The sequence below is a fragment of the Oryctolagus cuniculus genome, chromosome 1 (genome assembly GCF_051225735.1).
Source record: "Oryctolagus cuniculus isolate XC-2025 breed Fujian yellow rabbit chromosome 1, ASM5122573v1, whole genome shotgun sequence".
NCBI lineage: Eukaryota > Metazoa > Chordata > Mammalia > Lagomorpha > Leporidae > Oryctolagus > Oryctolagus cuniculus.
The window spans coordinates 197,296,780-197,311,308 of record NC_142867.1 but is presented as its reverse complement, the minus strand read 5'-3'; the positions used below and the strand labels follow the sequence as shown (position 1 = coordinate 197,311,308).

The following is a 14,529-nucleotide window of genomic DNA, read 5'->3' as shown; positions in this document are numbered from 1 at the left end:
TGAGGCTCCTCCTATTTTTTCTCCTAAAGCCACCGTGACCTTTGTGTCTACTCATTTATATGTGTCTCTGTACATACCCATTCATGCAGAGATGTGCTTACTTTACCAGTCTTATGTCTACGCCACGGCCTTAGCTTGCTTTCTTCTCTCCTCTGTCATGGAATGTAAGCCGCAGGGAGTCTGAACCTCTGGCTTACCTTGCCTTGCTTGCTAGTTTCTGGCAAGGATCCCAGTGGGTTACTGTTACTGGGGGATGTTAACAGGAGCTTCATGAAGCCTTGCTGGTCCCTTGTCAGAGAGCTGGGGGAGTTTCTGTAGCAGTTCATCCCCATCTCTTCCCCTAGGAGCAGGAAGGCCCTATCCTTCACATGGTTCCTGTCATTCCTCTGCAAGGATGAGGAGAGGTTGGGGGTAAGCTCTGGTTTCTAGAGCTCTCTTCAGACTTACCTGTTCAATTTTCCATCCCTTGTATCAAATGTTTTTCATTTAGTGGAAAAGCCTTTCTTTGAATTGCAAGACTAAACATCAGAAGTGTTACTATTAGCCATGATTAGTTAAAAGTTAAACCACCTATTCTATGCCAGGGTCTGTGCTAGGCACTTTTTATTTTATTGATTTATTTGCAGCTTGTATGAGATCAATTATATTAAAATTTACAGATGAGGGGCTGGTGCCATGGCCTAGTGGGCTAAGCCACTGCCTGCAGCACCAGCATTTCCTGTGGTGCCAATTCATGTCCCGGCTGCTTCACTTCCAATCTGGCTCTCTGCTATGGCCTGGGAAAGCAATAGAAGATGGCTCCTACACCCTCGTGGGAGACCCAGAAAAAGCTTCTGGCTCCTTGCTTCAGATTGGCCCAGCTCTGGCCATTGCAGCCATTAGGGGAGTGGACCAGCGGATGGAAGACCTTTCTCTCTCTCTCTCTCTCTCTCAAATAAATAAATACAATCTTTTAAAAAAAATTTTACAGATGAGTGGGGCCAGCATCGTGGCACAGCCAGTTAAGCAGCTGCCCACAACACTGGCATCCCATATGGCTACTGGTTTGAGTCCTAGCTTGTTCCACTTTCAATCTGGCTCCCTGCTGATACACCTGGGAAGGCAGCAGAAGATGGCCCAAGTCCTTGGGCCACTTTACCACATGGGAGACCGAGTGGAGTTGGCTTCATCCTGACCCAACCCTGGCTGTCTTGGCCATTTGGAAAATGGATCAGCTAATGGAAGATTCTCTCTCTCTCTCTCTCTCTCTCTCTCTCTCTCTCTCTCTCTTTCTCGTGTGTGTGTGTGTGTCTCCACCTCTATTTCTGTAATTCTGCTGTTAAATCTTTAAAAATAATTTACAGATAGAAACAAGATTCAGAAAGGTTAAGTGACTTGTGCAAGCTCATATAGCTACTAGGTAACCAACCTGGACTTCTCCAAACCTGGAGATACTGGACTTGGTTGGAAATGCATAAATGAAACCTTTTTTTCTCACTTGTTCTGGATCCCTCGGGAACTGGCATAGTGGCACAGCAGGTTAAGCCATTGCCTACTATGCCACCATTCCATATGGATGCCATTTAAGTTCTGGCTTTTCCACTTCCAACCCAGCTCCCTATTAATGTGCCTGGGAAGGCAGCAGACGATGGCCCAAGTCCTTGGGTCCTTGCCACACACGTGGGAGACCAGGATGGAGCCCCAGTATCCTGACGTGGGCCTTGTCCAGCCCTGGCTGCTGTGGCCATCTGGAGAATGAGCCAGCAAATGGAAGATCAGTCGATCTCTCTGTAACTCTGCCTTTAAACTAAATAAATAAATCTTTAAGGAAGAACCATTCTGGGCCAGTGTTGTGGCATAGCTTGTAAAACCACCGCCTGAGTTACCAGCATCTCGTGTGGATGCCAGTTTGAGTCCTGGCTGCTCAACTTGTGTGTTTTTGTTTTTTAAGATTTATTTTATTTATTTGAAAGGAAGAGTTATACAGACGGAGAGAGAGAGAGAGACAGAAAGAAAGGTCTTCCTTCTGTTGGTTTACCCCCCAAATGGCCACTACAGCCGGCGCACTGAGACGATCAGAAGCCAGGTGCTTCTTCCTGGTCTCCCATGCAGGTGCAGGGCCCAAGCACTTGGGCCATCCTCCACTGTCTTCCCGGGCCACAGCAGAGAGCTGGACTGGAAGAGGAGCAACTGGGACTAGAACCCGGGGTGCCAGCACCACAGGCGGAGGATTAGCTTAGTGAGCCACGGCGCTGGCCCGCCCCAGTTTATTTTAAGATTTATTTTGGGGGCCGGCTCTGTGGCATAGCTGGTAAAGCTATTGCCCGCAGTGTCAGCGTCCCATATGGGCATTGGTTTGAGTCCCGGCTGCTCCACTTCCAATCCAGCTCCCTGATAAAGCAACTGGGAAAGCAATAGAAGATGGTCCAAGTCCTTGGGCATGGGAGACCTAGAAGAAACTCCTAGCTCCTGGCTTCAGATCAGCCCAGCTCTAGCCATTGTAGCCACATGGGGAGTAAACTAGCAGATGGAAGACCTCTATCTCTCTCTCTGCCTCTTCCTGTAACTCTGCCTTTCAACTAAATAAATAAATCTTTAAAAAAAAAAAAGATTCATTTTTGTTTATTTGAAAAAGAAAGAAAGAGAGATTTCCTATCTGCAGTTCACTTACCAAATGTCTACAACAGCAAAGCTGGAGCCAGGAGCTTGAAACTCAATCTTCCACATGGGTAATAGGGACCCAGGTACTTGGGACATCACCTCCTAGATGAGCAGGAAGCTGGAGCAAAAGCAGAAGAGCCAGGGTTTGAACCAGGAGTTCTAGTATAGGATGCAGGCATCCCAAGAAGCATCTTAATTAACCATTGTATCAAATGCCTGCCCTGATGACTTAAAGACTTATTTATTTGAAAGGTAGAGTACAGAGAGATCTTCCATCCACTGGTCCACTACCTAAATGACCTCAATAGGCTGGGCCAGGCCGAAGCGAGGAACCACTAACTCCATTTGGGTCTCCCAAGTGGTGGCAGGGGCCTAAGTCCCTGGGCCATCTGCTTTCCCAGGTGTGTTTAGCAGGGAGCTGGATTGGAAGCAGAGCAGTGGGACTCAAACCAGTGCTCTGATGCAGGATGCCAGCTTTGCAGGTGATGGCTTAAACTGCTGTGCCACAACACCAGCCCCAGGATTTTATTTATTGAAAGACAGAGGGTCAGAGACAGAGATTTTCCATCTGCTGGTTTATTCCCCAAATGTCCTCAACAGCCAGGGCTATGCCAGACTGAAGCCAGGAGTCTGGAACTCAGTTGAGGTCTGCCATGTGGGTGGCAGGGATCTAACTTGGGCTATCACTTGCTGCCTTCCAAGGTGTACATTTGATGACAGGATTCTAATACAGCTTGCTAGGCTGTGATGTATATGAGGGCAGAGATTTTTTTCTCTAATTCATAGTTGTACATTTGTAGCACCTAGAACAGTATTGGTGGATGAAGGAAGGAAGGAACTGTAGAATCACATGAAGTGTTTGATAATAACTTCCTCTAAGGCTGATATTTTCCAAAAAGCATTTCTCTGAGTTGGAGGATAAAAGAGTTTAGGTTGATAAAGAAGTAAAGGAAGCACTTCAGACAGAGATAGCAGCATGAGCAAAGGCAGGGAGGCCTAGAAGTGAGTGTGTATGCCAGATAAAGCATTACATAGCATTAACTTATTTGTCATGTGTCTCCAGTCGTTCCAGAAAGCCTAGTAATATTTATAGGGATGTTTACAGGGCTGGGCCAGGCTGAAGCCAGGAGCCAGGAACTTCTTCCGGGTCTCCCGTATGGGTGCAGGGGCCCAAGCACTTGGATTATCCTCCACTACTTTCCCAGCCAGGTGTGTTAGCAGGGAGCTGGATCTGAAGTGGAGTAGCCAGGACTAAAACAAGTGCCCATATGGGATGCGGGCACTGCAGGCAGCAGTTTTACCCCTATGCCACAGGGCTGGCCCCTTTTATATATATATTTTAAAGATTTACTTATTTGAGAGGCAGAGTTAACAGAGGAGAGACTTGTTCATTCCCCAAATGGCCACAGTGGCTGGAGCTGGGCCAATCCAAAGCCAGAAGCCAGGAGCTTCTTCCAGGTCTCCTACATGGATGCAGAGGCCCAGGCATCATTCACTGCTTTCCCAGGCCATTAGCAGGGAGCCAGATTGGAAGCGGAGCATCTGGGACTAAAACCGATGCCCATATGAGATGCCTGTGCTGCAGGTGGAGGCTCAACCTATTATGCCACAGTGCTGGCCCCAGGACTTTTCTTGTATTTACAGGTATCTGTGCATGGGTAGGTGAGGATTAGGTGTATAAAATATGCCCAGACTGACAGACAACTGTGTTTTTCTTTGGCTCTTTGTGTCCATAGTCTAATTCAAGGCCTCTTCAAAATCTCAGGTAGTTCTTACTTACACACACTACTGTGTGTCTCCATGTAGCATATTGTACCTATTCCAACATTATATTTACTTGTTTTGTTTCATTTGACTAATAGCTCTCACCATACCTTTAATAATCCCCAGAGTTGGAGCCCGTGTTGTGGCATAGTGAGTAAAGCTACCACGTGACGCTGGCATCCTATGTGGGCACTGGTTCAAATCCTGGCTGCTTTACTTCCTATCTGGTTTCCTAATAATGGCCTGGGAAAAGCAGCAGAAGATGGGCCAAGTCCTTGGGTCCTTGCACTCACATGGGAGACCCAGATGAAGTTCCTGTCACCTGGCTCTGGCCTGGGCCAGTCCTGGCCATTGCAGCCATCTAGGGAGTGAACCAGAGGATGGACGATTCTCTCTCCCATCTGTCTCTCCCTCTCTCTATAACTCTGGCTTTCAACTAAGTAAAATCTTTCAAACAAAATAATAATTTCCTGTGTTAAGCATGTATTGGCATTAATTAAATGTTTGAATGATTGTTGAACAAATGGATGTGTATACCCAGTATCAGTCACATTAAATAGAAACTGTGTTCATGGGGGCCGGCGCAGTGGTGTAGTGGGTAAAGCCACTGCCTGCAGTGCCAGCATCTCATATGGGCACCGATTTGAGTCCCAGCTGCTTCACTTCCGATCCAGCTCTCTACTATGGCCTGGGAAAGCAGTAGAAGATGGCCCACATCCTTGGGCCCTGCACCCACGTGGGAGACCCAGAAAAAGCTCTTGGCTCTGGCTTTGGATCGGTGCAGCTCTGGCCATTGCAGCCAATTGGGGATGGAAGATCCCTCCCCCTCTCTGCCTCTCCTTTTCTCTCTGTGTAACTCAAATAAATAAATAAATCTTTATTTTAAAAAAAGAAAGAAACTGTTCAGCTTCTGTATGCTTTTTCTCTTACAGTTGTTTGTAGTGGATGTCCAAACAAGCCAGATCACCAAGATCCCCATTCTGAAAGACCGGGAGCCTGGAGTCATGACCCAGCAGGGCTGTGGTATTCATGCCATTGAGCTGAATCCCTCTAGAACACTGTTAGCCACAGGCGGAGACAACCCCAACAGTCTTGCCATCTACCGACTGCCCACTCTGGATCCTGTGTGTGTGGGAGATGTAAGTTTTTCCAATAGTTGTACTTTGTGGTAGCCTTGTTTTAAATGGGACCCAGTAGGTAACATGGATCCCCCTGCCCCCACCCCAGCCCACCTGGGAGGGGTAGGATCCTATACATTTCTGCTGACTCTAGGGGCTCGGGGATGGAGAAAGCAGAAGGCAGATTGGGCTGCTTATGGGATGTATCAGGCATATTGACAGAGTGTGTGTATATTTGACAAAGAGGCCATACACTTTGGGGGCCATCAGCAGTGTGTTTCCATTGGAATCCAGTGTCCACATATCTTCCACTACCCATAGTCAGCAAATTTTATGAAGTCATTCATCCAGCAACTATTTAATGAGTCTTCTATGGCCAGGCATTGTTTGAAACTCTAGGGACACAGCAATAAAGGAAACAGACAAGGCCCTTAGCTCTTGAAGCCTGCATTCTAGTGGACTGTGACATGTAAGCCAATTTACAGCTATATCAACCAATAAATTTTCCCAGTACCATGTCAGATGGGATAAGTGCCGTGAAGAATGAAGACAGGCTAAAGGGATAGAGAGTGAGGTGAAACATACTGTTTCAGAGGATCTTCAGGGAAAACCTCACTTGAGCAGGGAGACTTAAAGGAAATGACAGTATGAGTTACATTGATGTCTGAAGTACAACAGTTCCAGATAGAAAATAGAATGCCCAAAGACCTCCCAAGGGGGAAGGCTAGGTAGGGCTGTGTCCCCTGTATGTAGTTAGCACTCACAGAAGGCATATTGCATTCCAACCTTGAGCTCCAGAGAGAACCTAAATATTATAGGATCGTGCCCTGTGGGTTGAGATCACTAGAGACCTGAGTTGAAATTTATTGTTCATGACAATCCTTATTTCACTAATTTCTTGTTTTCCTTCCTGTACATGCCACTTTGTCTTCTTCCAGGATGGACACAAGGACTGGATATTTTCCATTGCCTGGATCAGTGACACTATGGCAGTGTCTGGTAAAGTTGCATTTTTATAGGGAGCCTTTGGGGTGGCAGGAAGATGGATTGAAAGGGGATAGCAGTAAGATAGGAAATAACCCAGTAAGCTGAGAGCACTGGGCGTAGGCCAGGAGGCCTTGTTTCCAGGACTGGCTCTTTCTCAGACTTACCTTGTAGTTTTCTTTGTTTCTCCTGTATTTTTTTTTTTTTTAATATTTATTTATTTGAAAGGCAGAGTTACAGAAAGGCAGAGGCAGAGAGACAGAGGTCTTCCATCCACTGGTTCACTCCACAGATGGCTAGATGTGCTGATCCAAAGCCAGGAGCTTCATCTGGGTTTCCCACATGGGTGCAGGGCCCAAGCACTTGGGTCATCTTCTACTGCTTTCCCAGGCCATAGCAGAGAGCTGGATCAGAAGTGGAGCAGCCAGGTCTCGAATCGGCCCCAATATGGGATGCCAGCACTGCAGGCAGCGGCTTTACCCACTACACCGCAGCACCAGCCCCTCTTCTGTATTTTAAATTCCTAAATTGGAGGTACTGGCATATTTCACTATTTATATTTTGCCTTGGTCCCAAAACCATGTGTGGGAACATGTTAGCCACAATGTTTTTGTAGGGTTTCTTCGAAATAATGGTTGTGAACGCGTTTTGGAAAAGTTGATATGCTCTTTGAAATATTGGAAGCAATTATCCTTTTCTGTATAACTGTTTAGCATGAAGTTTCTTATTAGTAAAGATACAAGATTGCAAGGGGTGAGGGAGGTTGGGATTTCTTCTCCAGTGGTTAGAACAGACAGATTAAAAAGCATGGATAAATGAATTTAGAGAAACTAACCTAGAGTTACATGGCTACTTTCTGGGTACCCACAGCAGCCTAAAAAGTTGGCTCAGAGTGCTCAGCAGCTTTGCTGGGTACCCATTCTACCTCATTCCAGATTACCAAGAAAAATACTTTAATTGAATTGTTGGCAAAGCAATAGAAAGCAGCCAGAAGGGAAGCTAAGTCTAATTAAGAAGCATAGTCAAAGTCAGATGGCCTAGAGCGATTCAGAAGCTTTTGGATACCCTGTCATTTGGTCTACCCAAGGAGTGAGAGCTCCTTGAAGGATGAAGGCTGAGTCATTTCACCTCTGGGGACCATCCCTCTAAGGGTAAACTGCACTCAATTTCATTGTTGGGAACCAAGACTTGTATCTGGCTTTTTGAGGAAACCTGCCATCTCTTCGTTCACACACCCTGCTAGTGTCCTATATACTTGGCTGATAATCCCATGTCTGCATTTACTGAACAATAGAAGGATTTAAAATATTGGCTCTGATATTGGAAACCTGAACATGAGGCCTGATTCCACCACTTATTAACACAGTGACTTTAGGAAAGTTACTCATGCTTTTTGAGACTTGGTTTTTCCATCTGCAGTACGGAAAATGATTGGGTGTGCTCTAGATTGTCATTGAACAGATTAAATGAGATAATGCATAGTGGCTGCCCTGTTGAAAATGCTTAGTAGTTAACTATTAAAAACTCAGCATCTCCCTTCCAAGACCATCCCTCTGACACTGATTTGTGTTGGTGAATGCTCCCATCTGCTTCCCATGTGCTCAGCCAGAGAACTAAGACTCATCTAGGACTCTTCACTCTGTGTGAATACTATTTTCTGAAAAAAAAATTTTTTTTTTTGACAGGCAGAGTGGACAGTGAGAGAGAGAGAGACAGAGAGAAAGGTCTTCCTTTGCCATTGGTTTACCCCACAATGGTCCCTGTGGCCAGTGCATCGCGCTGATCTGAAGGCAGGAGCCAGGTGCTTCCTCCTGGTTTCCCATGCAGGTGCAGGGCCCAAGCACTTGGGCCATCCTCCACTGCCTTCCTGGGCCACAGCAGAGAGCTGGACTGGAAGAGGAGCAACCGGGACAGAATCCGGTGCCCTGACCGGGACTAGAACCTGGGGTGCTGGCGCCGCAGGTGGAGGATTAGCCTAGTGAGCTGCGGTACCGGCCTGAAATATTTCTTAAATCCATCAATTTATTTTCTATTTTCTTTTTTAAAGATTTATGTATTTATTTGAAAGAGTTACACAGAGGGAGGAGAGGCAGAGAGAGAGAGAGAGAGAGAGATTTTCCATCCGCTGGTTCGTTCACCAATTGGCCGCAACGGCTGGAGCTGCGCAGATCCGAAGCCAGGAGCTTCTTTCGGGTCTCCCACGTGGACGCAGGGGCCCAAGGACCTGGGCCATCTTCCATGGATTTCCCAGTGCCATAGCATAGAGCTGGATCAGAAGTGGAGCAGCCAGATCTTGAACCAGTGCCCATATGGGATGCCGGCACTGCAGGAAGCAGCTTAACCCACTAAGCCACAGCATCAGCCCCTATCTTCTATTTTCTCTAGTGCTCATCATTTATCTCTTGAGTTATCATCATTTCCCTTAAATATTTTTTCTTAATATAAATTTTGGAGACAGCATTGTGGCACAGCAGATTAAGCCAGGTTTTTTGTTTGTTTGTTTTAAAAGATTGATTGATTTAAAGGTCAACAAGAGAGAGAGATCTTCCATCTATTGGTTCACTCCCCACATGGCCACAATGGCCAGCCCTGGGCGAGGGCAAAACCAGGAGCCAGGAGCTTTATTTGGGTTTCCCACATGTAGGGGCTCAAGCAAATGGGCCATCCTCTGCTGCTTTTCCCAGGCCATTAGTAGGAAGCTTGATCAGAAGTGAAGCAGGGATGGGGCCAGTCCTGTGGCATAGCCTGCAGTGCCAGCATCCCACTTGGGAGCGGGTTCAAGTCCCGACTGCTCCACTTCTGATCCAGCTCTCAGTTATGGCCTGGGAAATCAGAAGATGGCCCAAGTCCTTGGGCCCCTGCACCTTCATGGAAGTCCCGGAAGAAGCTCCTGGCTCCTGGCTTCAGATCAGTGCAGCTCTGGCCTTTGTGGCCATCTGGGGAGTGAACCAGCAGATGAAAGATCTTTCTCTCCCTCCCTCTCCCTCTCCCATTCTCTCCCTCCCTCTCCCTCTTCCTCTTTTTCTTCCTCTCCATCTCTCCCTGTAAATCTGACTTTCAAATAAATAAATAAATCTTTAAAAAAAAAAAAAAGAAGAAGAAGAAGAAGTGGAGCAGGGGCTGGTGCTGTGGTGCAGCAAGTTAGAGCCCTGGCCTGCAGTACCAGCATCCTGTATGGGTGCTGGTTTGAGTCCTGGCTGCTCCACTTCTGATCTTGCTCCCTGCAAATGGCCTGGGAAAGCAGCAGAGGATGGGCAAGTGCTTGGGCCCCTGTACCCACGTGGGAGACCCAGAAGAAGTTCCTGGCTCCTGGCTTTGGATTGGCCTGCTCTGGCTGTTGGGGCTATTTGGGTATGGAAGACCTCTCTCTATCTCTCTCTCCCTCTATAACTGTCTTTCAAATAAATAAAATAAATCTTAAAAAAAAAAAAAAAAAAAAAAAGGAGCAGCCGGGACTCTGACATGCTCACATAGGATGTCACTGATGCAGGCTGAGACTTAGCCCAGTACGCCACAGCCCTGACCCCGGAGCCTGCTATATCTCTAAGTCATTCAAAGCAAGGTTCTAAAAGCTTAAGCACTGATCTAGAATGGAGAGTCCTATTGACTGGATGCATGCCAAGCACCCTAAGCATTTCACCTGGAAAATAACTGAACTTTATGAAACTGTACAAAATTTTTTGAAAAATCCACCAGGGGCTGACGCTGTGGCCTAGCAGGTTAAGCCTCCTTCTGCAGTGCCAGCATCCTATATGGATAAGGTATGAGTCCCGGATGCTCCACTTCCAATCCAGCTCTTTGCTGATGTACCTGGGAAAGCAGCTGACAATGTGGGTGCACCCAGATGAAGCTCCTGGCTTCTGGCTTCAGCCTGGCCCAGCCCCAGCCATTGTGGCCATTTGGGGAGTAAACCAACAGATAGAAGGTCTCTCTCTCTCTCTCTCTCTCTCTCTCTCTCTCTCTCTCTCCCCCTTTCCCTTTCCCTTTCCCTTTCCCTTTCCCTTTCCCTTTCTCTTTCTCTTTCTCGGCACTGTGGTGTAACAGATAAAGCCAACATCCTCTATGGGCACCGGTTCTAGTTCTGGCCGCTCCACTTCTTATCCAGCTCTCTGCTGTGGCCTGAGAAAGCAGCAGAAGATGACCCCAGTGCTTGGCCCCTGCGCCCACATGGGAGACCCAGAAGAAGTTTCTGGCTTCAGACCAGCCCAGCTCCAGCCGTTGTGGCCATTTGGGGAATGAACCAACCAATCTGAGAGAGATGGAAGGTCTCTCTCTGCCTCTCCTTCTCTCTGTCTCTCTCTTTACCTCTGCCTTTCAAATAAATAAATAAATTTCTTTTTAAAAAATCCACCAGGCCGGCGTTGCAGCTCACTAGGCTAATCCTCCGCCTAGCGGCGCCGGCACACCGGGTTCTAGTCCCGGTCGGGGCGCCGGATTCTGTCCCGGTTGCCCCTCTTCCAGGCCAGCTCTCTGCTGTGGCCAGGGAGTGCAGTGGAGGATGGCCCAAGTACTTGGGCCCTGCACCCGCATGGGAGACCAGGAGAAGCACCTGGCTGCTACCATCGGATCAGCGCGGTGCGCCGGCCGCGGCGGCCATTGGAGGGTGAACCAACGGCAGAGGAAGACCTTTCTCTCTGTCTCTCTCTCTCACTATCCACTCTGCCTGTCAAAAAAATGAAAAAAGAAAAAAAAATCCACCAACCATTTTAAGCTTAAAGGTTCTATTTCGTCTCCTAGACCTTAGTTGAGTTGTCCTCTTAGTATAAGTATTAAAATGCCCACTGCTCAGTTTTGGGTGAGCCACCTGACCAAGTTTCAAACCATCAGCGGAAGATTTGCAAATAGTCAGACTAAGCAGCTCTTGGCTTCTGTGGGATCATCCCATGGAGAGTCCATGTGTTTCTAACATCTGTGTTCTCCCTGCCTGGCAGGCTCACGCGATGGTTCTATGGGACTCTGGGAGGTGACAGATGATGTGTTGACCAAAAGTGATGCAAGGCACAACATGTCACAGGTCCCTGTATATTCCCACATCACTCACAAGGCCTTAAAGGACATCCCCAAGGAGGACACAAACCCTGACAACTGCAAGGTCCGGGCTCTGGCCTTCAATGACAAGAACAAGGTATGGACTCCACAGGGATCCCTGAAGCCTAGTCTTCTCAGCTTATGTCCTGAGAGGGTCACTTCCCTTTCTTCCCCAAGTCAGTGCTTCCTCCACTGTCATAAACTCACAGACTACCTCTTGAAGGCTGAGGGATGCTGTTGCAGAATTATAACTGAGGACCGGCCAGTCACCCCTGGGGTTGCTATCAGCAGTATTGGTTTTCACCTCTTTGGTGTTCCTTTTCTGTTTATTCTTTACTGCCTCCTTTGTCTTCACACAGCTCCTAGGTCTTGGCTGATCATTGAGTCAGATCTTGTGCCACAGAGGTTTTCAGTAGAGTGTTGAGATACAGAGCCAGGAGAGGAGAAAGGCTCCTTCAAAATCTAAAGCAGGCTGCAGTTCCAAGGGGAGTTCCCTTACCTTCCTGTCTTCCGCTGTCCTGTGACCTGGGGTGGATTTCCCTCTCCTAGGTTAGACCCTGCACTTGCAGAAGCCCTCATACTGCAGCTTAATAAAACTGCTGCACCCGTGTGCTCCGTGCTAACTGTCCAGTGGACGCCTTGAGAATGACAGAAGAGTAAGCACTTTTGAACGACGGGGGTGCCTGTGTTAATGCTAGAGCCTGGACTTGCTTCTTGGGTTCTATCAAGAAGCAGCCTTGGGATAGGTGCTATGGTGGAGTAGGTTAAGCTGCTGTTTAATTTCCCCGCATCCCCTGTCAAGTCCCAGCTGCTCTGCTTCTAATCCAACACCTTATCCATATGCCCGGGAAGTTGGCAGATGATGGCCCAAGTGTTTGAGCTCATGTTACCTGGATTTGAGACCCAGATGCGTTCCTGGCTCTTTGGCTTGGCCCAGCCCTGGCTGTTGGAGGCATTTGAAGAGTGAGCCAGCAGAATAAAGGTCTCTGTCTCTGTCTTTCTCTATCACTCAGCCTTTCAAATAATTTTTTTAAAGTGGCTTTAATTTAGTATGCTGTCCACCTGCATTCCACTGAGTGAAGTGGTGAGCTGGTAATTACAGGCACCCCTGCGGATCACCGTGGGATTCCTTGACCTTCAGTCTTCCCCTGTTTCTTTCTTTTTATGTATATAGTTTTTTTATATACATTATATATATTATATATACATTATATATATTATACATTATATATATTATGTATATAGTTTTTTTTTAATTAGTTTTAACAGGTTTTTTTTTTTTTTTTTTTTTTTTTGACAGGCAGAGTGGAGAGTGAGAGAGACAGAGAGAAAGGTCTTCCTTTGCCGTTGGTTCACCCTCCAATGGCCACCGTGGGCGGCACGCTGAGGCCGGCGCACCGCGCTGATCCGATGGCAGGAGCCAGGTGCTTCTCCTGGTCTCCCATGGAGTGCAGGGCCCAAGTACTTGGGCCATCCTACACTGTACTCCCTGGCCACAGCAGAGAGCTGACCTGGAAGAGGGGCAACCAGGACAGAATCCCACGCTGCAAGTGGAGGATTAGCCTAGTGAGCCACGGTGCTGGCCAGTTTTAACAGTTTTATTGTGACTTGTGGATACAGTTCTTTATTTTTATTTAAGATTTATTTCTTTATTTGAGAGGCAGAGTTAAAGACAGAGAGAGGTAGAGACAGAGATCTTCCATACATTGGTTCACTCCCCAAATGGCCACAGCAGCTGGAACTAAGGTGATTTGAATCCAGGAGCCAGGAGCTTCTTCTGGGTCTCCCATGTGGATGCAGGGTGCCCAAGGACTTGGGCCATCTTCTGCTGATTTCCCAGGCCATAGCAGAGAGCTGGATTGGAAGAGGAGTAGCCAGGACACAAACTGACATCCATATGGGATACTGGCACCATAAGTGGTGGCTTAACCTTCTTCGCCTCAGTGCTGGCCCCTTCCTCTGCTTGCTTGCTTGCTTGCCTTTTTTTTTTTTTTTTTAAGATTTATTTATTTTAAGATTTATTTGAAAGGCAGAGTTACAGGGAGCCATAGGCACAGAGAGAGAGAGAGAGAGGTCTTCTGCTGGTTCACTCCCCAGATGGCTGCAACAGCCAGAGCTGTGCCATTCCGAAGCCAGGAGCCAGGAGCTTCTTCCAGGTCTCCCACATGGTTGCAGGGGCCAAGGATTTGGGCCATCTTCTGCCTTCCCAGGCCGTGGCAGAGAGCTGGACTGGAAGTAGAACAATTGAGTCTCAAACCAGCTCCCATATCGTATGCCTATAGTGCAGGTGGCGGCTTAACCCACCTGCTTTCTAATGTGCTGTGGTTGCTATGTGTTGGAATATAATTTGTTGTTCATTGCTGTTGTAGGAATTGGGAGCAGTATCTCTGGATGGCTACTTTCATCTCTGGAAGGCTGAACATACACTATCTAAGGTGTGGTGAACTTGACTCAGTGGTTTTACTTAAAACTTCACTGTGTGGTTGAAATACTCTAATTCTCTCTGAGCCTTTTCATTCTTATCTAAAACATACCAGTTCTCCAAAAACCTGAGCATCTTATTGCACTGGGCATGAGAGTTTGAGTCTCGTGTGCCTCTCTTGGAGAAAAGTCTATTAAAATCAGAGGGGGCAATTTTCAGATTGCACTGGCTTCCTGAGAGACCCCTGTAATGAACTGTATTCCTACCCTACTGCCAGGACTACTTGGCCTGTGTAAGGGCAGGAAAACCTGGCATTAGGAATCACAGGCACCTGGAGATCAATCAAAATAAGAAAATCATCTCTTAAATAATTGTGTAATGTCATGAGAAAATTAATTTCTTGTACTTAGAAGCTACTGCTGTGCAATCAAACCTACACTTGAATCATTTGCATTCTTATTGTCCCAGAAGCCTTTGCTGCTCATTGTTTCTGTGATAAGTGTTGTCTCAGGAGGAAGCAAGGCACCAGGATTTACTGATTTCTTCTTGTCACAGCAGTCTTTGAGCTCCACT

General features: G+C 47.2%; 1 protein-coding gene across 2 annotated transcripts in view; it reads left to right on the top strand.

The window, feature by feature from the left end:
- Positions 1-14,529, top strand: part of DCAF12 (DDB1 and CUL4 associated factor 12) — a 40,051-nt gene that overhangs the window by 18,485 nt on the left and 7,037 nt on the right. For both annotated transcript variants that reach the window (XM_002708028.6, XM_089299865.1), the window contains exons 3-6: positions 5,337-5,543; positions 6,461-6,521; positions 11,438-11,631; positions 13,904-13,969. In XM_002708028.6, the coding sequence (XP_002708074.3) occupies positions 5,337-5,543; positions 6,461-6,521; positions 11,438-11,631; positions 13,904-13,969 (528 nt within the window). The remainder of the gene's footprint in view (positions 1-5,336; positions 5,544-6,460; positions 6,522-11,437; positions 11,632-13,903; positions 13,970-14,529) is intronic.